The following is a 20,272-nucleotide window of genomic DNA, read 5'->3' as shown; positions in this document are numbered from 1 at the left end:
TGACTCCGGACCAGTTGTTAGAACCGTTCCACCTTGTAGCTCAGCACCAGCAAGATATCGAAACATGTCAAGCTCTACGCCTCTGGTCGATGTGAAACACACGGACTGGAGGAATTTCTAGAATTCCACAACTGTGTTCTTCAAACGATGACCGGGCTATGCGCGTTCTGGGGCGATATTTGTAGGACGGTCAAAAATAGACCATAGCTCCGGATATCAGGTGGGCGCCGCACTGGGCTCGGCTTCCTCCAAAGGTTTTATGTCGAACACAATTCAGACAAAGACCCTATACTGCGTTGTAGATCTTGTTAAGCTTATATACAAGGTTTCTCTTCGCGCAACTAACAGCCCCGCAGATACAGAGATTTTGATAGCTTGCACATCGCTTGCTGTCAGCAGGAAAGGCAGCTTTGCCAACGTTTTCAAGCTTAGACTTGATAGCCGGCACCGAGTGATCGTGTGTAGGCCATATGCCGCATTTCTTGAGGCTGTGGAGAAACATGCAGGTGGACCGCTGGGATGCACTGCATCTCTCTTTTCCGGTGACAATCGAACCAAATGCCTCGTTGATTTCCTGCCGATATGCCATTTGACCAAGCAGTATACACTGGTACACAGTCCAGGGTAGAAACTCTTGGCCAGCCATAGCTTTAACGATACTGAACGTTGTTGATTGATCGCGTATTAAGCTCTGAGAAACTCTGGAGAACTCTCCCGACAGATCAAGCAGATGTGTAGCAAGAAACAATTTCTCGAAATCTTGAGCTGCAGACATCTCGAGTAATGCAGCAACCCATATTATAGCCCACGCACGGACTACACCGACACAATCGTACTTGTTACACACGAGCGCAAGTTTGAACAAGTCCATGGCGGTGAGCGTGGTCGGAAGTTGCGACGTCTGCATGTGTCCGATCTTGCAGGTCATGGTGATACACTTAGGATCGTCGTCCGAAAGCGGGACTGTACGTGGCGGAGCCGGAGAAAGACTCTGACCCTTGGAGAAGCGACCGTCGAACATGGTGGCAAAGACTAGCGAAGCAAGGCTGAGAACCACGGATGAAACAAGAACATTGCGTACTCCATCTCCGACTCCGACTTTGCCTAGTTGAAGTATGACATCGCCCTTCGTGGCGATAACTTTTGCATTGCCTCCGGCTGGCGACATTGCAATACAATCTGCCTTGATGTTAGGTCATGGCACAGTTGTTTTGACTGGCGGTTACTCACCTTCGTAATTGCGCTTCCTTGAAGTAGCCAGCGTGCTAACTTTTCTCACTCTGGAGACGGTGATTGAGAAGATTACTAAAGATGAAGGCTCAATTGCGAGAATGAGAGTCGTGATGAAGAGTTCACTATAAAGATCATGACTGGTAGAAGAAGGTTGCAATCTGAGGTATAAACCGAAGCTTATACTTACCCCCGCTCATCCCGACTCACTTTCACCTTCACCTTCATCCAGTGGAATTCTGTATGGAAGTACAGTTTTAATTGCTGTGCATCAAGTGGCATCATCGGATGCGTTCAGAAATCTTTTCGGTCATCAACTTGTACGGTACGTCTATTGGAAAACTTTGGATCTTCGAGTTCAGTAACGCGAGATCAGTACCTAGGTACTTCTTCCACCTACCTGCCGTCGTGCGAAATACAACTCTAAGACGAGTGTAAGATCCATTGCGCACTCGACGTCACCGTACGTTGCTCGAGGGATTGCGCAACTTTCAGGTGGTGTCGCAAAATCGCAAGTAGTTCGGCCCCCACCTTGCCGCCGTCAAAAGTCCCACCAGGAGTGTCGACGCGGTAGCACCGTGGTGTGTACCTAGGTATCGTACCGTCTCTTGAGCTACGATGGGCTTAGGCGACTGCAAAGATGGCCGTATGACATATGGCAAAAGTTACTTCAGGCTTTAATTGTTATGAAGGTGACCGAGCAGAGACAAAGGGGAAAGCTGTGCGATAGACACGGTAATGAGAGATCGACTTGACAGCCGGGATATACCTCCTTGAAATGTCAGTCAGAGAGCACACTGACGCCATCGGAACTCCCAGCTACATCGGGAGAAGGGATGCGTAGTCCTTTGTGTCTGGTCTCTGTCGAAATGGTGGGGTCGTTGGAACCTTGAAAGGTGGGACTGCATAGATACCGAAACGCGAACTACACGCGCTCAGCCAGCGAGTTTCGGCCGAGAGATAAGAACGATCTCCAGCCCATCACCGTGTATACCGAGACATATCCCCCTGCGCCGACCGTAGCCCTGCTTTCCAGCGAGTTTCGTCAGTAGCAACGGCGACATCTCGCATCCGCAGACTGCGAGGTTGAACCGCTACTGCTCCGCATCTCTTGCGACGCCGCGGACAAAGTACAAAGCGGCATCTAGATTGCTCGGATGCAAGCCCACTTGACCTTGAATTTGCCATCGCTAGCACTACTCCTGAGATGTGTTGTAGGCGTGTCGTGCGAGCCCACACTTCTGCCTCATAAATGTTTTTTCCTATGTGTAGATCGGAAGCTGAAATCTAGCAACAGCCCTATGGATAGGTGTCCACGGGTAGAAGCAATCCTCCACCATCGTGAACATGCCTCAAACAGTCACATTGTCAGCCTTGTAGTTCATATCGATCCTTCCGCAATCCCGAATTGAAGCTATTCGGAGGCTCTCCAGATAGGGCTTTAGCGTACGCGCTGTTGGACCCCCAGCCCCAGACCTCGATTTACGTACATTCTTGCTGGTTTGGGTCAAACAATCAGACGCTAGTGGAGACCCACGCCCAAAGACTACGCTACGGGCTTCTCGGCGAAGCCTCGTGAGTATCAAACGGGTAAGCAGCTGGCAGAGCTCCCCTGGCGCGTATTGAAGCTGGTTCGCGCCATTGGACGCGACCCCGCACTATCAGCGATGCGAAGTAATTCCAAACATGACCGTCACACCCGCAGACGGCCACGAACCACTTGTCTGTGTGGGAATGTGGCATCACCAAGTGGGGACGGCCGACATCGTCAGCCTGATGACCCAGGGACCAGAGTCTCAATAGAGTATGAGAGAAATCTGCGGGTACTCGGCGGTTTATAAAAGCCCCTCACGAACCCCTCAATTGCTCTCACATCAACATCCTCTTGTGCATCCGGTCTTACTACCGACTTCTCTACTATACATCAACGTCACTTCGGCCCGCAAAAGGTATACCGACCCACGCACCCCTCACTTCCCCCCCTGCTGGGACGATAGGCTGACATCCTTGCGTCAGGAATACGTACCATTCGTTGTACCTTTGCCGGTTTCTACTATATATCTCTCCTTCGGAGCCTCAATTGTTCTCTTGTCAGTTCAATAAGTCAAAATGGTATTTCTCCGCTCAGCTTCTCGCCTTGCGCGCCCTGCCTCCTCCCTCCTCAGCGCACGCGCCGGACCCCGATTGACTTCGTCGCTCCGACAACCAAATGCATTCAGAACGCTGACCGCGACGGCTTCACAACAGGGAAAAGTTCTTCTCGTCCTCTATGATGTAAGTGACCATTGAGTTCCGATGGCGCATCCGACACATCTAACATGCGCGTTAGGGTGGCATCCACGCCGAGCAGGAGCCTCAGCTTCTCGGAACCACCGAGAACGAGCTAGGTATCAGGAAGTGGATTGAGGAGCAAGGCCACGAGCTCGTCACCACCTCCAACAAGGAGGGTGAGAACTCCGAGTTCGACAAGCACCTTGTCGACGCAGAGGTCATCATCACGACACCGTACGTCAAGCCTACCCCGCAATGCCGCTAAGGGCCCCCACAAGCACGCGTCAAGCCTCAAGCGGAAGCGCTAACGCTGCCAACACCATCCGAGCGAACATCAGCTAACAGATCGCGATCTACAGTTTCCACCCAGGTTACCTTACCGCCGAGCGTCTGGCCAAGGCTAAGAACCTGAAGCTTGCCGTTACTGCTGGTATTGGATCTGACCACGTCGACCTCAATGCCGCGAACAAGACCAACGGCGGTATCACCGTCGCCGAGGTTACTGGCTCCAACGTCGTCTCCGTCGCCGAGCACGTCATCATGACCATCCTGACCCTCGTCCGCAACTTCGTTCCCGCCCACGAGCAGATCGTCAAGGGTGAGTGGAACGTCGCTGAGGTCGCCAAGAACGAGTACGATCTCGAGAACAAGGTCGTCGGTACCGTCGCTGTTGGCCGTATCGGTGAGCGTGTGCTCCGCCGTCTCAAGCCCTTCGACTGCAAGGAGCTCCTCTACTTCGACTACCAGCCTCTGTCCCCCGAGAAGGAGAAGGAGATTGGCTGCCGTCGTGTTGAGAACCTCGAGGAGATGTTGGCTCAGTGCGATGTTGTCACCATCAACTGCCCTCTCCACGAGAAGACCCGCGGTCTCTTCAACAAGGACCTCATCTCCAAGATGAAGAAGGGCTCATGGTTGGTTAACACCGCCCGTGGTGCCATTGTCGTCAAGGAAGACGTTGCCCAGGCTCTCAAGGACGGCCACCTCCGTGGATACGGTGGTGATGTCTGGTTCCCCCAGCCCGCACCCAAGGACCACCCGCTCCGCTACGCCCAGAACCCATGGGGTGGTGGCAACGCCATGGTTCCCCACATGTCCGGTACCTCGATCGATGCCCAGAAGGTGAGTTTTACAGCCAAGAACATGTATGTTTTGAGCAGCAGTACTAACATGAATTACAGCGCTACGCCGACGGCACCAAGGCTATCCTTGACGAGTACTTCTCCGGCCGCGAGAACTACAGGCCCGAGGACTTGATTGTAAGAGCTCTCCCTGTACAGACTGCATATGGGACATGCACTGACTTTGCACTTAGGTCCACAAGGGAGACTACGCCACCAAGGCGTACGGTCAGCGCAAGTAGAAGAAGCAGCCTTCTTTCTCAACTTGGTGTCCTTTTTGAGCGATTTCGCACGAATTTCCTTGGTACTTGTTGGGCGCTGGATGGGTATTCCCGCCTACCTATGTATATGAATATATCCCACTTGAACTCCAATTTCCAATGTCCTGAAGTCTAAATTACGCCGGTGATGTGATGCATACGCAAGTGATCAAATTGAAGGTAAACGATGTGAAGGGTATTATGCAGATCATCGATGTCGCGATAGGGACCGCCGCCTCTCGTCCTCGTGCTCATCCTCGCTGTCATCCTTGAAGCCTTCCTCTAGTTCACGGCCCAAGCGCCTCTCTTCCTCCATTATGCTCCTGCGTTGCTCTAGTGCTTCCCTTCTCCGCTCGTCGATGGGGTCAAAGCCAACCATGCCCTCTCCCTCCTCGTCGTCGAACAAATCGTCGTCATGCTGCCCGCTCCCATCTACAAGACCTCTCTGTCTGATCCAGGTGGAGGGCGCGAAGAGGTTGTAGAGAGCATCGGAGAGGTTGGTCCGCCAAGATGTAGGGAAGTCGGTCACACTGGCGGGCATGGGCAGGTACTGGCTATAACGGCTTCGATGGCGGCGTACAAAGGGCAGGATGATGAAGGCTAGGAGGACATAGAGAATGGCAGCGAGGAACAGCGGTACGAGGATGGTCTGTCAGGGCATCGTCAGCCTCCACATGGGGTATTGGGGGTGTGTGCTCTGGGGGTCGCATCAAGACCCACTGTTACGCTCACCGCCCGCAAGCTTCATGTACGTGACAGCTGTCAATCACTCACCTTGAGGAAATGGGTAAAGCCGGCCATGGCTGTGGATGCATGTGCTAGTGAGGGTGCGTGAACTGGCGGAGCGCGTCGTTTTGATCGCCTAGGGCTGACGCGAGGCTGGGGGCTGGGGGCTACGGGCAGCACAGGCAGCACAGGCAGTGTGGGTAGCAGGTGGTGGTGTTGAGACGCACTGCGCCAGACGTGTCGGGACTCTCGGTGTCGTGCCTGCTGCGCCACAGGACAAGAAGTTAGTCAGGAGGAGACGTGGTGAGGGCGCGGCTACGAGCGAGTTCATGGGCTGTCAGATGGCGCCACTACACGGACGTGCGCACGTCTCAGGAGAACGTCGGAGCCAATGCGGACGCGGCTGAGACGAGTTCGCATGCTGGGAAGCCCGCTCTGGTGGCCCTGTCTGGCTGTAACGTCGAGACCTCTCGGTGACGGCTCAAGTGCAGCATGGCCATGTCCTGTCTCCTGCTATACCTCTCCCTGGGATACTGACCGGCGGCAGTCACACGGCGGCGCTAGTTAATCAGCAACTTCCCGCAACTCACCTGCAGCCGCATTGTGCAGCACCACCGCGCTCTCCAGGAATTGCTTCTACTCCCTCCAGACTCACCACCCCCCAGCCCCGCACGCCCGTTTCAAGAGTAGAGATAGCCGTTGGCAATTTCGCCCTCGCCCACGCCCGCCGTCACTGCGAAGCGAGACGGCGCTGCTTCAGGAAGGAGGGGAACGGGGGACACGTCGGGCGGCGCGCTCCCAGGGCGGCAGCATTGGGCATAGACTCTCGTTATAGGCATGGACAGCAAGGGTCGGCAATCTTCCGCCGGCAAGTTCTTCGGACGACGCCTGCACAAAGACAAGGACAAGCACGCCAGCGACGCGAAGCACACCACCACCTCCTCGACCGACAGCCCCCCGGGCAGCTCTCATGGCTCACTCTCGTCACGCCATTCACACAGACACTCCATCGGCGGCGCTTCGATAGACCAGCGGCCCGTGTCCATGACCGCCGAGGGCATCTTCGCGCGAGCTGGCCCCGTATCATCCATCGACCCCCCGCGCGACGACGCCTCCAAGACCGGCGAACCGCTGCCACACCATCTCAACAAGGGCGGCGGCGACTTCCACCAGTACCCCGTCTTCAACGCCTCCCCAATGCCCCAGAACGGCTACTCCAACCCCGGGCCGCCGCGCCCACCGCCGCACTCGCTCGGCACCACCATCGCCTCGAGCAACCCCGGCGACCGCGGTGTGTCGATGCAGCAGTGGGGTGCCCGTGGCAGCAGCAGAGACGGCAACTACTCCTACCATGCCGGCACCGACTCGTCCAACAACACGCGCACCTCGTCGGACCAGGCGAGCATCTACAGCAACGACTCCAAGACGCGCGGCAGCAACATCTTCTACCCCCAGACCCCACCCCAGACAACCATCTCCTCCATAGGCCTCGATGCCGGCAGTCTCCTCCCCACCGCCGTATCTACGCCACGCGACTCGCACCGCCATCTGCTGCACATGAACTCCTCGTCGCCGTCCGCGTCGCAGACTTCGTTCAACCAAAATACACTTAGCATACAAAGACCGCCAGACCATGTCGTGGAAAAAGAATTCATGAACCTCATGGTGAAGCGAGGATGGAAGAGCTTACCAGAGCAGGCGAGGCGGCAGATGGAGGCCTACAAGATCGACAAGAAGTGGACGCTCGTCTACCAGGACAAGCTTGCCGAGTTCAAGCACGAAGAAAAGAAGCGTCAGACGCAGCGGATAACCTACGGCGGCCCCGGTGGAGGTGGCCAGGACATCCTCATGCGCGCAGAAGAGGAGGGCTCGCCCGAGTGGTATGTCAAGAAGGTCATGGACAACTCGATATCTATAAAACAGATGTCGAGTCTGGAGATCAGTCTGAGAACGCAGCCTATTGCTTGGGTCAGGGGCTTCATCGAGGCGCAGGGTCAGATTGCCCTTACGAATGTATTGGCCAAGATCAACCGCAGAAAGGGAACGGGGCCTGCACCTCCGCCCAGCGTCATGGCGCAAAAGGCGGAAAATGACGTGGAACGCGAATACGAAATCATCAAGTGCTTAAAGGCATTGATGAACAACAAGTACGGTGCCGACAACGCTCTCAACCATCCGTCCATCATACAGGCGTTGTGTGGCTCTTTGATTTCTTCGCGCCTCAACACACGAAAACTTGTCTCAGATGTCTTGACCTTTTTGTGCCATTGGGGTAACGGAAGTGGACATGAGAAAGTACTGCAGGCACTTGACAACCTCAAATCACAATATGGTGAAAGCAGTCGATTCGATGCATGGATGCGCATCGTCGAAGTCACGGTCGATGGCCGTGGTAAGATGGGCTCCATGGTTGGCGCTTCAGACGAAGTGCGTAGTGGAGGTATCGGCGTAGAGAACCTCCTCATGGAATATGCCATTGCAACCCTCTTCCTGATCAATATGGTTGTGGATGCCCCTGAACGCGACCTGCAGCTCAGGATGCATGTACGAGCCCAGTTCACAGCATGTGGCATCAAGCGCATCTTCAACAAGATGGAAGGCTTCCAGTACGATGTCATCGACAAGCAGATTGAGCACTACCTGGACAACGAAGCTGTTGACTATGAGGATTTCCTTCAGAAGGAGAACAGCTCCATGATCGACAGCGTTGAAGGCGAGACCAAGGATCTCAACGACCCCGTTCAGATAGCAGATGCCATCATGAGCAAGATTAATGGCAGCCGCGCCCAAGACTACTTCACGTCGGCCATGCAACACTTGCTACTGATGCGCGACACTGAAAGCGAGGATCGATTGCGAATGTTCCAATTGGTCGACCAAATGCTGAGCTACGTGGCTATGGACCGCCGACTGCCAGACATGGACCTCAAGCAAAGTCTGAATTTCACTGTACAGTCTCTGCTTGACAAACTCTACACAGATTCCGAGGCTCGACAGGTACGCGATGAAGCAGTCGAAGCGCGACAGATTGCAGACTCGGCCATTGCGGAACGCGATGAGATGAAAGCGCAGCTAGAGCTGGGTGCAGATGGCTTAGTTTCTAAGCTGCAGAAACAGCTAGCAGAGCAAGAACGTATTATCGAGCTCCGTGGAAGGCAGGTAGAGCAGATGAAGTCAGAACTCGCAGAAATGCAGAGAATACGAGCTCAAGAACTGCAACGTAACGAACTCGAGACGCGTGAACTATACTTGATGCTTAGAGATGCTCAAGATGTCGCAGCGTCAGCAGCGAAGAAGTCCGGCAAAGATGGACTCGGTGCCACGGATCCTGCTCAAATGCAGGGCATCATGGACCGCGAAAGGCTCATGAACAGACTGGAGATCCAACTGCAGCGAGCCAGGACACAGGCGACGCTCGAAGGCAAGACCCTACAGATGCAGCCCAGTGAGAAGCTCCGCGAACTGCGAGAGAAGATGGAGGGCGATATGCCTGGTATGACTGAACAAGGCTATGGCGGCCTCGAATCGAGCTCCTTCGGATCAGTCCGGGCCAAGAGTGGTGTCCCACGCAGAAAGCCCCTCCCTGGTCTTCCTGGTCAGATTGGTGAGGATACCGAGATGTCAGAGATGGATGATGATGATGTTGTCATCGAGAAGCCCCGTCTCGTACAGATGCACAAGCCAAAGCTCAGTTCTTCGACAGCCAATGCTCTCATGGCAGATATCACTTCGAACGTCAAGCGATACGATGACTCTGATGCGGAAGGTGATGGCGTTACTACAGGACCATCACATCCCAGCCTCGAATCCGACTCACCAAAGACACCCGCTGATGGTGAAGCACCCAAAGCCGCTGTACCTCCACCTCCACCCCCACCTCCACCCCCGCCTCCAGGCGCTCTTGGATTTTCTGCCAACATACCACCTCCGCCACCTATGCCTGGAACTGCTGGTCCCCCGCCCCCGCCACCACCGCCGCCACCGCCTGGCAAACTTGGTTTCAAGCCTGGAATTCCTGCTCCGCCCCCCATGCCTGGAGATGGCAGCATGCCACCTCCGCCACCGCCGCCACCAATGCCAGGTGCCAAACGTCCTGGATTCATGCCTAAAGCACCTGGGTTCGGCGCTGCACAACAGTTTGCTCTCTCTGGACCGCGGCCCAAGAAGAAGCTCAAGGCTCTTCATTGGGACAAGGTCGACCAGCCCACTACCACTGTTTGGGCTACACGTGGTCTAACTTCGGAAGAAAAGGAGGAGAAGTACCAGGAGTTGGCTAGGAAGGGTGTACTAGAGGAAGTCGAGAAGCTGTTCTTGGCAAAGGAGATCAAGGCGATCGGCAAGAAATCTGGCAAGAAGGATGACAAGAAGCAGATCATCTCTCGTGACCTCATGCACAACTTCCAGATCAGCATGGCCAAGTTCTCATCGTACGGAGTTGAGGATATCGTAAGAATGATCATCCACTGCGACACCAAGATCCTGGACGACCCTGTCACTATGGAGTTCCTGCAAAAGAACGACTTCTGCGACATCCCTGACAATACCGCCAAGCTCATGGCACCATACTCGAAGGACTGGACTGGACCTAATGCTAGCGAAAGCAAACGCGAACAGGACCCGAACGAACTTACAAGAGAAGATCAAATATATCTTCTTACTGCTTACGAGCTGCACCATTACTGGAAGAGCAGGATGAGGGCGCTCGCGTTGACTCGTACGTACGAAACCGAGTACGATGAGATTTCGAACAAGCTGTTGGAAATCTCAAGGGTTTCCGAGAGTCTGCGCGATTCTTCAAGCTTGATCAGTGTTCTCGGTCTCATCTTGGACATTGGTAACTTCATGAACGACGCCAATAAGCAAGCCAGTGGTTTCAAGCTCTCCACGCTATCGCGTCTAGGTATGCTCAAGGATGACAGGAATGAGTCCACATTCGCCGACGTTGTCGAAAGAATTGTGCGCAACCAATACTCTGGATGGGAAGGTTTCACCGACGAGATTGGCGGCGTCATAACAGCGCAGAAGATCAACGTTGAGCAACTGCAGACCGATGCCAAGAAGTACATCGACAACATCAAGAATGTCCAGATGTCGCTTGACTCTGGTAACTTGTCTGACCCAACCAAATTCCATCCAGAAGATAAGGTTGCCATTGTTGTGCAAAGGAACATGAAGGAGGCCAGAAGGAAGGCGGAGCAGATGCAGGTCTTCCTTGAGGATATGCAGAAGAGTTACGACGACATCATGGCGTTCTACGGCGAGGATCCAACTGACGACAGTGCGAGGAGGGATTTCTTTGCGAAGTTGGCCAACTTCGTTCAGGAATGGAAGGTCAGCCATTACCAGACCCTTATCTTAAATGTTTTGTTTGCTAACTCGGCTGTAGAAATCCAAAGAGAAGAACACCACACTCGAAGAACAACACCGCCGCAACGAGATTTCCATGCGTCGCAAACAAGCACAGACTGCGAACCCTCTCTCACCCAATGCCCTGTCTTCAGACTCCGACGCGCCCAAATCTCCAGCTTCCACCGGCGCCATGGACGACTTGCTCCAGAAGCTGCGTGCTGCAAAGCCCGAAGCAAGAGACCAACGCGATCGCCGTCGTCGCGCTCGCTTAAAGGACAGGCACCAGGTACGCGTGGCTAGTGGCCAGAAGATTCCGGAAATTGGCGTCAACATGGAGGACGGGGGAGAGGGTGCCGAAGGAGAAGATGAGAAGGGCAAGCTGCTCAGCCCCGCAAGTGAGACTGCGGAGAGCGAGGCCAGTAGCACTGTTGGCCCTGCTGCTGGCGCTGTTGGTACCGCTGAAGCAGACATCGCAGATCGTGCAGCTGCCATGTTGGAAGGTCTACAGTCAGGCACTGGCTTGAACAAAGACGGTTCGCTTTCCGTTAGGCGAAGAAGAGAGAGCGCCGACACTGAAAGACAACGGAGGAGGAATCGACGCAATCAAGCTACTTCGGCCAAGAGCGAAGACGGGGGCATTCTAAGTCCCACGGCCATACCCGAAGAAGGCGATAGCATCGTCGACCAAGAAGGCGAGGAGTCAAGGGATCCGACAACACCAGTCACTGTCGTCCACCCACCAAGTCCAGAACAAAAGGGAAGGGACCTACCCACGCCACCGCCGGAGGAAGGTTAAGCAGTCCATGTTGATAGCAAAACACTGTCACCCTATGTTCAGTGGCTTATGCTGCTACTACTGCCGTTGTGGAGAGAAAGAAAGGGGAAGAGACCAGTTGGTGATAATTTCGCGATAGTACATTTTCGACTTCGATACCCGATCGCCTTTTCTTTTTTACACGTCATGGTATTTATAAAGTTTTTAACTTTACTTTTGGCTTTACCTTGCCAATCGTTTCTCATTTGTTTGTATTGTACCACAATCTGGAGGGTCTTAATGCATCGCTTGCGCAGTGTGATGTCGCTGGCGTCTTTTTCGTTGTGTTGGATGGTGGATAGGCATGTTTGGATGAGAGTACGGAAGGCCGGATGGATGGGGTTATGGGTTAGATATCCTTAGGGGAGAAACGGTAAGGTATAAGAATTATGTCGACAGATTACATGCTCATTCATCTTTACGTTTTTGTTCTTGCGTCAGTTGCAAAGACTTATTGCATTGATCTTATTTTTCCAGTGCCAATGAAGTGATAAATTCGTGTAGAGTTTTTCCATTATTACTAACATAAAAGTCATGGAGCGTACACTACCAGACACCTTCCCCTTCGCTTAAGATAAGATATGATATAAACAAGAAAACATGACTAGCATGTGCCATCAATGAGAGTCGTGAAGTTCCAGCAGGAGATGATGGATAAAGAGATATCGTAACGCCCGAAAATGCCCAGACCATGCATGACGCCCACTCTACCATTTGAGGCGGTCGAAGAGGTTGCTACTCTTGACATCCCTCTTCTTGCTGCCACCAGGTAGTGCACTGGTGCAGTCGATCAAGTTCGTGTCCTTAACACCGAGCATGCTCATCTTGACCATTGCACCTACGAAGGCCGAATCCCACATGCCCTTGCTGACGGCAAAGGTGGAGAAGGGGATGGCGGTGAGAGGGTTCTGTGCAATGCTTTTGTCAGACTCGAGTGTGAAAGGAGCCGAGCCACGTTTGGTCTCGGAGTAGTATTTGTTATCCCAGGTACCGACAGTAGAGTCGAGCGCGGCACCGGCTTTGGAAGGGTCTGTGAAACGTTGTTTGGCAGCAGTGTGAGCACCGATGAGGGCAGCAAGGTCATAAGGGGAGAAGCCTTTTGATGCTAGAAACGGTGTTAGCTACGTGGATATGATAAGCTGGAAGATGAAGGCTTACCGAAGAGCTTGACTAAGTCTCCTCCTTTAGCGAAGCCGCTGGGTAGAACGCCGAGCGCGTTTGCCTCGCTGGAGTCCTTGCGACCAACTTTGACGGGAATCGTAGGTCCACCAGGGCATGTTTTGACTGCGTGTGCGGCAGCAAACTGGATAAGATCGGCAACACCGACTTTAGTTTGGGAGGCGACATTGGCGAGGTTGCCGCAAAGGCGTTCTAGGCCACGGTTCTCAATGTTCGAGCACTCTTGTGCGAGGATGAGAGACCCATCACAAGCTCCGTTAAAGCAGTCGTGGAAAGAGGATCGGATAGCAGCACGGGCAGCATCTGTGCACTGCCCGTCTCCGAGGAATTGCTGAGTGAGAGTGGAAGAGATTTGAGTCCAGATGGCAGGACATTCTTGCGCAGGCTCCTTGTTACCACCGAAGAGGCCGCCAAACAGACCAAGGATCTTTCCTATGGTGCGCTTCTCCTGTACTGGTGCTGGCGGTGCTACGATCCACTCCTCTTCTCGGATGGTGTAATTGGAGTAGGCCTGGACAGTGCTGGCAGCCATAAGACCAGAGATGAGAGCGTTACGAATATACATTATGTATGTGAAGAGAAGATAGTAAACCTATCGAATGGAAGGCTGATAGGATTATGAGAAGATAGGGCAGGCGAGATGTGCTAAGAAGCGAAAGAGCGAATGACTGTGTTGACCTGAGATGATAGTAGTAAGAGAGCGATGAACTTCTGTCTTTATACATTGCTACATGTTTCTGAAGACAGGTAAGAATAGTAGCCACGACTCATGCTTACGCTTAGCACGGCGTGAGCAGATGCCTCCCGAACCCTGATTCCCATGGGTAAGCGTTGGAGAGAGCGCTGGAATAGACGTGACAGGCCGCTAGGGCGATGGTGAGAAAGACCCACCGCTACTGTTTGGGAAGGACGGATAAACGCCACGACGTGACCGGTAGAATAGATCGTACTTGAAGCATGACAGGTAGTAGTGAACTTGCCAATGACCTTCGAGCTTGGAGTGTAGCTTCAAGCAATCTAGCTCACGCAATATGCTGCATCTACTCGAGCTCAGCCATTTACATTCCCACTAGTTAATGCAGTGTGGCATTCGCGTGGTGAATTAGCCTTAGAACAATGACAGTCGTGCAAGGATACCGGCACTGTATTTTCCCGAATTCAGTCGATAATGCTTTTCAATGGCGAATTTTCCGATATGTTCTTAGTGGTATCGCATTAACAAACAGACCGTTGGTTTGGAAAGTGATACCCCTTTACGTCGAAACGAAAGTTTTCTAAAGAAAGATGTGGGGATGCTGTTTATTGTTTCAAGACGGCTTCAGACTAGCGAGCGTGGAGGAGCTGCAGTGCCGATAAACGAGGATCAACACGGCCCCGCAGTTTGGGCCATGGACGCCGTACGTTTGAGGCGCATGGCAAGGCTTGAGCCTTACCGGGCGAGGGTTAGAGTATGGAAATGGTTTATCGTGGGCTAACCTTAGCGACTCGAATCCAGGCATCCGCAAAGCTAGTATGTGTCGCGCATGCTCGCTTCGCCTTCCCCACGCAAGTGGCAGCAAACCCTGCTGCAAGACCTCAAAAGAGGTATCTGGAAGATCGCGGCCACCGGGTGAGGCAGATAACGAAATCTGTTGGTGTGCGCTCTACTGGGCTTCTTATGGAAGAGGGTCTTCGGTACTTCTCCGAAGCTCTAGTGCAAGGTTCTTTTCGTATCCTGTCAACTGTTACAGATGTGATTTGAATGCCCTAGCCAATGATCGTGAAGGCAATCATCGGCTTCATGTTTGACGACGCAATAGCGCTGATGGTGTTGCGGACATGTATGTCGGAGACCCGAAAGTGGAAATCCCTATAAGCATAGTCCAAGAAGGCGGTCCCTTTAGCGAAACCTTTTCTCGCCGAGTTGAACCCTTGCAATTTCATGACCCACCGACCTCGCGAACTCTACTGCGGATGCGACTGAAGCTCTCTGGACCGGTGCTGGATATCGTGGATGGAACGAAAAGCTTAGAGCCGTTGACCGAGATGGCGCAACCGACGTACCGCATATCCGTTCGTTCGCGCTAATGACAGCAGTGGGAATGTTGCCAGCACTATTGCCTCGAGGTCGCGAACACCGAACGTGGTGTTTGAACGCCACTCAAGAATCCGCCCTCGTCGCACACAAGGCGAGACCGGCATCCACGCACAATCTTCCATCACTGAGACGGATGCCACATCCTGTGCTTAGCTGCGCATCCCTCCCCGAGCCCTTTTGTGTCACACTGCCGAATTGCTCAATCAGAATTCGGAACGAGCGAACAGGTGTCGTGACGGAGTTGGATGATATTGTCGGACAGCATAATCGTGATGCATTGCGACGCGCCTACGATACCGATGGGGTTGCATGTGTCTGTTATCACAAGAAAGAGCGATGAGGGACATAACAAAAGCAGCAACATCTCTGTGACGGCATTAGTGCTGACAATGCAAGCTATCGCAGCACTCTTTCGTGGATGTCGACAAGCATGTAAGATTGCACAGTCAGACAAGGAAATTCCAACAAAATGTTTAGATCGCATCTCAACATCCTCCAAAGCCCTGGAGGTTCTCGCTACGCGAAGTCGCGTGACTTCGTGTCAACTGTGTAGGTGCGGCCTTCAATCATACCACAACACATCCAGGACCATCAATAGATATTACGAGCAATCTGACGCAGCGTCGTGCAAAAGGTAACGATACTGGATCAACTATGAGGGGGACTGTCGAAGTGCAGGCACAACACGGCACTAGTGCTTTATGATGCACCTCCATACATAAACTTGGGATTCAGTAGTAAGCAAACGGTATGACTATGGCCAAACTACCGATGAGCCAGCCTTGAAGCATCGTGACTGCCGCCCGTTGCCGGTGGTGTGCTAGGATGCTCCTGCAGGATCAAATTACTTACAAGCTGAAATCAATGTCCTGTTCGGCGCCCGTGAGTCGCGTGACTTCGTTGGAAGAAACGCCCGTAAGGAGGAAAATAACAAGATGGCAAAGAGCAGGATTCAGACTGAACGGACAGCAAACGTAAGGAACGAGTGATATAGGGAGCGTTTCATAGAGATCTCATAACGACTGCCCCGCCTGGGACGAAGGTCTACCTGGCTTTCCTAAACAATCATGCAAAAGTCCATCCAAAACACCCTCGCAATGCACAGATACCATGCCTTGTACCAAAGAAAGCTGTCAAAACGCAAGTAACGCCAATCAAACCATGCCTGACTACATCCACTTCCCACCAAAAACACGTTTAATGTCCGCGAACTTGACCGGCTTAACGAGATACATGTCCACACCCGCCTCCTGTGCATCCTTTTGGTCCTGCGCACTTGCAAGCCCAGTGAGTGCCACGATATTCGATCTTGGTAATCCGTTTTTGCTCTCAAATTGACGAATGTGGCGTGTACTCGTCAGCCCGTCCATAACGGGCATACTCAAATCCATCAATATGAAGTCAAAAGGACGAGCTGGTGGGGAAGAGGATGTGGCTTCTGATTTGAACGTCTCGAATGCTTCGAAGCCGTTGGTCGCTTCGACGTAACGCAGATTTTGTCGCTTGGCGAAAACGACGAGCAGCTTCAAGTTGATGGCGTTATCGTCTACAAGGAGGACTCGTGGATTGAAGTATTCACCACCATCGCTTGGGGTGGGACTCAAAGGAGTCGTGGTGGTTGGGAAAGGGCGCGGTGGCGGTGGGGACGGGCCTCCAATCACATTGCTGGCTTGTCGCGTCGTGATATCTTGTGGAAACATGTCGCTGAGACTCCGCTGAGATAGAACGCGAGGCGGGGCGAGGGACTGGAATTCAGGCTGCACTAGGGAGGAGCTCATTGATCGACTAATAGATGGCTCATTGTTGTGTTGTGAGGCACGCTTCTGACAAGATAGAAGTGATCGGGCAAGCTTTCGAGGTCCACATCTATCGAAACAATCAGTAAAGCGGAGCAAAAGGTTACTGCAAGAAACTTACGGCTGCGTAACTATTTCTATGAGCCAGCCAAGTGCCTCGACCTGCCTCGCGAGCTGGGTCTCCACGGCGGCCTTCTCCGACGTATCTGTGCAGACGCAAACCACTCCCAATGGTGACTTGTTAGCACGACTAGAGTTCGAGTTCTGCATTAACTGATAGAGAGAGGGGGAGTCAATGAGCAGGAAGTCGATATTGTTGACCGATATGTCAGTGCTCGAGCGCTTCGATGCAACAATATTCATGTCAAAGTTCTTGCAAGCGTTTTCCATGGACTCTTTGGTCTTGAGTCCCCGTTCGCCACCTTGTGTGTCAGTCATGTCGCACACAATGGAGACAGACGTGCTCTTTAACTCCTGAGGTGCTCTAACGAGGGCAAGATCTTGCTGTGCGTTCTCCTTGGATCCAATTGGCAGACGTATGCCAATCTTGATGACAGTGCCGACGTTGTGGGTACTCCTCACCTCAATCTCGCCCTTCAAGGATTCTATGATTTGCTTGACGATTGAAAGACCTAATCCGGTACCAGAGCTGAAGGGATCCTCTTGGCTGAATGGGGAAAACAATTTCGTTCGTTGGTATTCCTGTGACATTCCTCTGCCGGAGTCTTCAACACTAAGAGACAAGTCTATGAAGTTGGCGGAGCTTTTGTGTTGTAGCATCTTGATCGCGATATAACCAGAATCCGTATACTTCAGCGCGTTGCCCAGCAAGTTCATAACGATACGTCGAAGGGCGCCGGGTTGTGATCGCACAATCCAGCTAACGTAAGGGGCTACGATCAAAGAGACGGCAACGGACCCATGGGTATCTCTACCTTCCACGTCGTTGTTGCCGTTTTCGCCTTGCATTGAGCCATTCACAGTTTTGCTCTCAGCCTGATCATAGATGGCTGATCCTCGGACGTGATGAGTCTTCCTGAATGTATGACCGGCGCACACAGTGTCACAGACCTCCTCGACCAATTGCGCTAGATCGAAGTCAGAGGTAACGCCAAGGATCGAATTGTCAGCAGGCTGTCTCTTGTTTCGCCCCAGGCTTCGCTTGTTCTGGCCAGCGGCCTTTTGCAGCTTATTGATTTTTGCGTAATCAAGCACGTGGTCGATTGTGTCAAGCAGCGTTTTGCCACATGTCTCGATGGAAGAAACCAGAGACTCCTGATATGCCGATGCCACTGTTTCGCGTAGAAACTCTACAGAGCCGAGAATGCCATGAAGTGGCGAACGCAGCTCATGCGATATGGAAGCAATGAAGGTAGTCTTGGCACGGTCCGCCTTCTGCGCATTTAGTCGAGCTACTTCACTGGTCACCGAATTGCCGAACGCTTGCAGATATGGCAGCTCGTTGTCTGGGCTCATCAGTCGTCCAGCTTGGGTCGTCCAGATGAAGCCACCAGCAATCCATCGTTCCGTGGCTGGGCACCAAAGTGGCAGGAAGATTAGGCTTCTCACCTTGGGCAAGACTTTGAGGAATTCGGTCGGGATGAATCTTTCTCGCTTTTTGCGCGGCTTCTTAGTGTTGGCGGTAGATCCGTCCATTGTGCGGTCCGACTGCTCAGTCTCGGAGCGTTCTGACTTCTCGTCGGAAGAATTGACGCCGATACCATCCTCGTTGTAGTTGAAAAATTTTCCGTACGGGTACCGATGGATATAGCGTTCCATGGCAGCTTCGTTGAAGCTGAAGTCTGTGTGTACTAGAGCCGCATTTCCTTCACGCAACGATAACCCTACAACAGGACAAGCCTTGCTATCAGCTCCACTTGCTTCGGGCGCTCCATCGGCAGTGATGGCAGTTTGTTTCTTAGGCCTCCTTGAAGCAGTCGAGTCGCCAGTGTCGGTGTTGTGTGTCGCACTCTCGTCGCTACTAGCGGAGCTGCGGTTGTAGTCGTAGAGGTGGGTTCTTATCCCAGCGGCCGAAGTGTCGAAGAAGACGACGCCGTCGGCCTCAGTGCTCTGACGAATTATGCGCGCGGCTCTATGGAAGATGCGGGCTGCGTCAGATTCAGCATCGCGCTTGCGCTGGGCCTGTCTAACAGGAAGAGACATGTTGGAGCCTTCTTGCTCCTCTCCTTCGTCAAGGGCTACCAAGCGCGCGTTCTCAGTCTGTTTCTCCATGGTGGTAGGGCGGTTCCCATCCTCGCGGGTATCTTGGACAGAGGAGCACTCGATGAACTGCGTCAAGCCGCGTACCATGCGCTCACCCTTGTTGCGGTCCATACTGTCTTTGGCCAGCTCGAGGTGTTCCATGACGGCAGCGGAAACATCCTGCATGAAGCGCAATTCGCCAGCACTGATGCCCTCCCGGGGCTTCTCGTCAGACACGGCATAGACGCCAATGCGATGACCGGCCTTGGTGACGATGGGTACGCCAGCATAGAACCTCACGCCCGGCTCGCCCTTGACATAGTCCTTGTCGGCAAACCTAGGGTCCAATCTGCAGTCAGGTATTACCATGCATTCGCCCGTGAGCGTGCTCCCATCTTCCTCTTTTGCAGTATACGTCGAGGTGAAGGTGTGGTAGCAGACAGCGTCGGTCTTGGTCAAGATTGCGTTGCCCAGCCACACCTCGTCTTCGGGCTCTTCGGCAACAGGCTTGAACAGCGAGAGAGTTCGTGTAGCCTCGGCAAGAATGTACTGGTGGTGCGAGTCGATCAGCGAGACCACTGAACATGGTGTTCGAAGTTAGTGTATGTCTCACATGCTGTTCGCACATGGACACTTACTGCAACGGCGAGTGTCTAGACGCAGTGTCGCCAACTGCGCAAAGGCAGTCAGGGAGCGGTCGCGCGACGTCTGAGGCTGGTAGCCCGAGTAGGTCAGGCCTTTGCCAGAACCGTCGGCCGCATCAACCAGGCTCTGTGCATCGAGCCATGGACGATAATATCTAGTGGATCCTTAGCTGCAGTCGAGGAGTGTGTATCGCTCGAGCCAAACCTGTGGAGATCGCGCTCACGTGCTGCTTCGGGCCACGAGTAGCCCATTGTTATCGTATAGTTGCAAGCAGGCTCAACATGTCCTTCCAGAGAGGCACTGCAAAGAATCTATGCCAGGGCAGAGGCACAACGGTGGGGTGTCTTTGACTGGCGGCGGCGACGGGGGCATGTCACGCTCCTCGTGGCTGCCGCTGTCTTCCCTTTTGAGTGCCTTGGTTAACTGCATCGGTGCTAGACGCCCCATATCCTGGCGCCGCGGACCACAGGCAAGTAACGCGTTCCTTTTTGGCCCGTGGCGCCATGGGCATGGGAATGTGAGGACTATGCGATCGAGATGAGCCTGCGTTTATCAAAGCATGACGTGGGCATCGCTTCATTCGCTAGCCGACCTCCTAGCCGCAT

The 20,272-nt window shown here is 53.3% G+C and overlaps 6 protein-coding genes across 6 annotated transcripts; 2 read left to right on the top strand and 4 right to left on the bottom strand.

The window, feature by feature from the left end:
- Positions 1 to 286: 286 nt before the first annotated feature.
- Positions 287 to 1,512, bottom strand: AA0111_g4945 (hypothetical protein; the record flags this gene model as incomplete). Its single annotated transcript, XM_028651002.1, has 3 exons — positions 287 to 1,179; positions 1,231 to 1,355; positions 1,421 to 1,512. The coding sequence occupies 3 exons, from the start codon at positions 1,510 to 1,512 to the stop codon at positions 287 to 289; spliced, it is 1,110 nt and encodes a 369-aa protein (XP_028507414.1).
- Positions 1,513 to 3,339: 1,827 nt separating this feature from the next.
- AA0111_g4944 (Formate dehydrogenase) lies at positions 3,340 to 4,861 on the top strand (the record flags this gene model as incomplete). The annotated part of the gene is made up of 5 exons (XM_028651001.1): positions 3,340 to 3,504; positions 3,560 to 3,735; positions 3,861 to 4,620; positions 4,680 to 4,757; positions 4,814 to 4,861. 5 exons carry the CDS (start codon positions 3,340 to 3,342, stop codon positions 4,859 to 4,861), a joined length of 1,227 nt encoding a protein of 408 aa, XP_028507415.1.
- Positions 4,862 to 5,087: 226 nt separating this feature from the next.
- On the bottom strand, positions 5,088 to 5,680 carry AA0111_g4943 (hypothetical protein; the record flags this gene model as incomplete). The annotated part of the gene is made up of 2 exons (XM_028651000.1): positions 5,088 to 5,528; positions 5,654 to 5,680. 2 exons carry the CDS (start codon positions 5,678 to 5,680, stop codon positions 5,088 to 5,090), a joined length of 468 nt encoding a protein of 155 aa, XP_028507410.1.
- A 762-nt stretch (positions 5,681 to 6,442) lies between these two features.
- On the top strand, positions 6,443 to 11,750 carry AA0111_g4942 (Cytokinesis protein; the record flags this gene model as incomplete). The annotated part of the gene is made up of 2 exons (XM_028650999.1): positions 6,443 to 10,936; positions 10,992 to 11,750. 2 exons carry the CDS (start codon positions 6,443 to 6,445, stop codon positions 11,748 to 11,750), a joined length of 5,253 nt encoding a protein of 1,750 aa, XP_028507629.1.
- A 725-nt stretch (positions 11,751 to 12,475) lies between these two features.
- Positions 12,476 to 13,512, bottom strand: AA0111_g4941 (hypothetical protein; the record flags this gene model as incomplete). Its single annotated transcript, XM_028650998.1, has 2 exons — positions 12,476 to 12,873; positions 12,927 to 13,512. 2 exons carry the CDS (start codon positions 13,510 to 13,512, stop codon positions 12,476 to 12,478), a joined length of 984 nt encoding a protein of 327 aa, XP_028507630.1.
- Positions 13,513 to 16,193: 2,681 nt separating this feature from the next.
- Positions 16,194 to 19,918, bottom strand: AA0111_g4940 (hypothetical protein; the record flags this gene model as incomplete). Its single annotated transcript, XM_028650997.1, has 4 exons — positions 16,194 to 16,890; positions 16,942 to 19,600; positions 19,661 to 19,821; positions 19,872 to 19,918. The coding sequence occupies 4 exons, from the start codon at positions 19,916 to 19,918 to the stop codon at positions 16,194 to 16,196; spliced, it is 3,564 nt and encodes a 1,187-aa protein (XP_028507411.1).
- Positions 19,919 to 20,272: the final 354 nt, after the last annotated feature.

This window comes from Alternaria arborescens (assembly GCF_004154835.1).
Source record: "Alternaria arborescens strain FERA 675 chromosome Unknown contig_9, whole genome shotgun sequence".
Lineage (NCBI taxonomy): Eukaryota > Fungi > Ascomycota > Dothideomycetes > Pleosporales > Pleosporaceae > Alternaria > Alternaria arborescens.
This window is presented reverse-complemented; position numbering and strand designations above follow the sequence as displayed.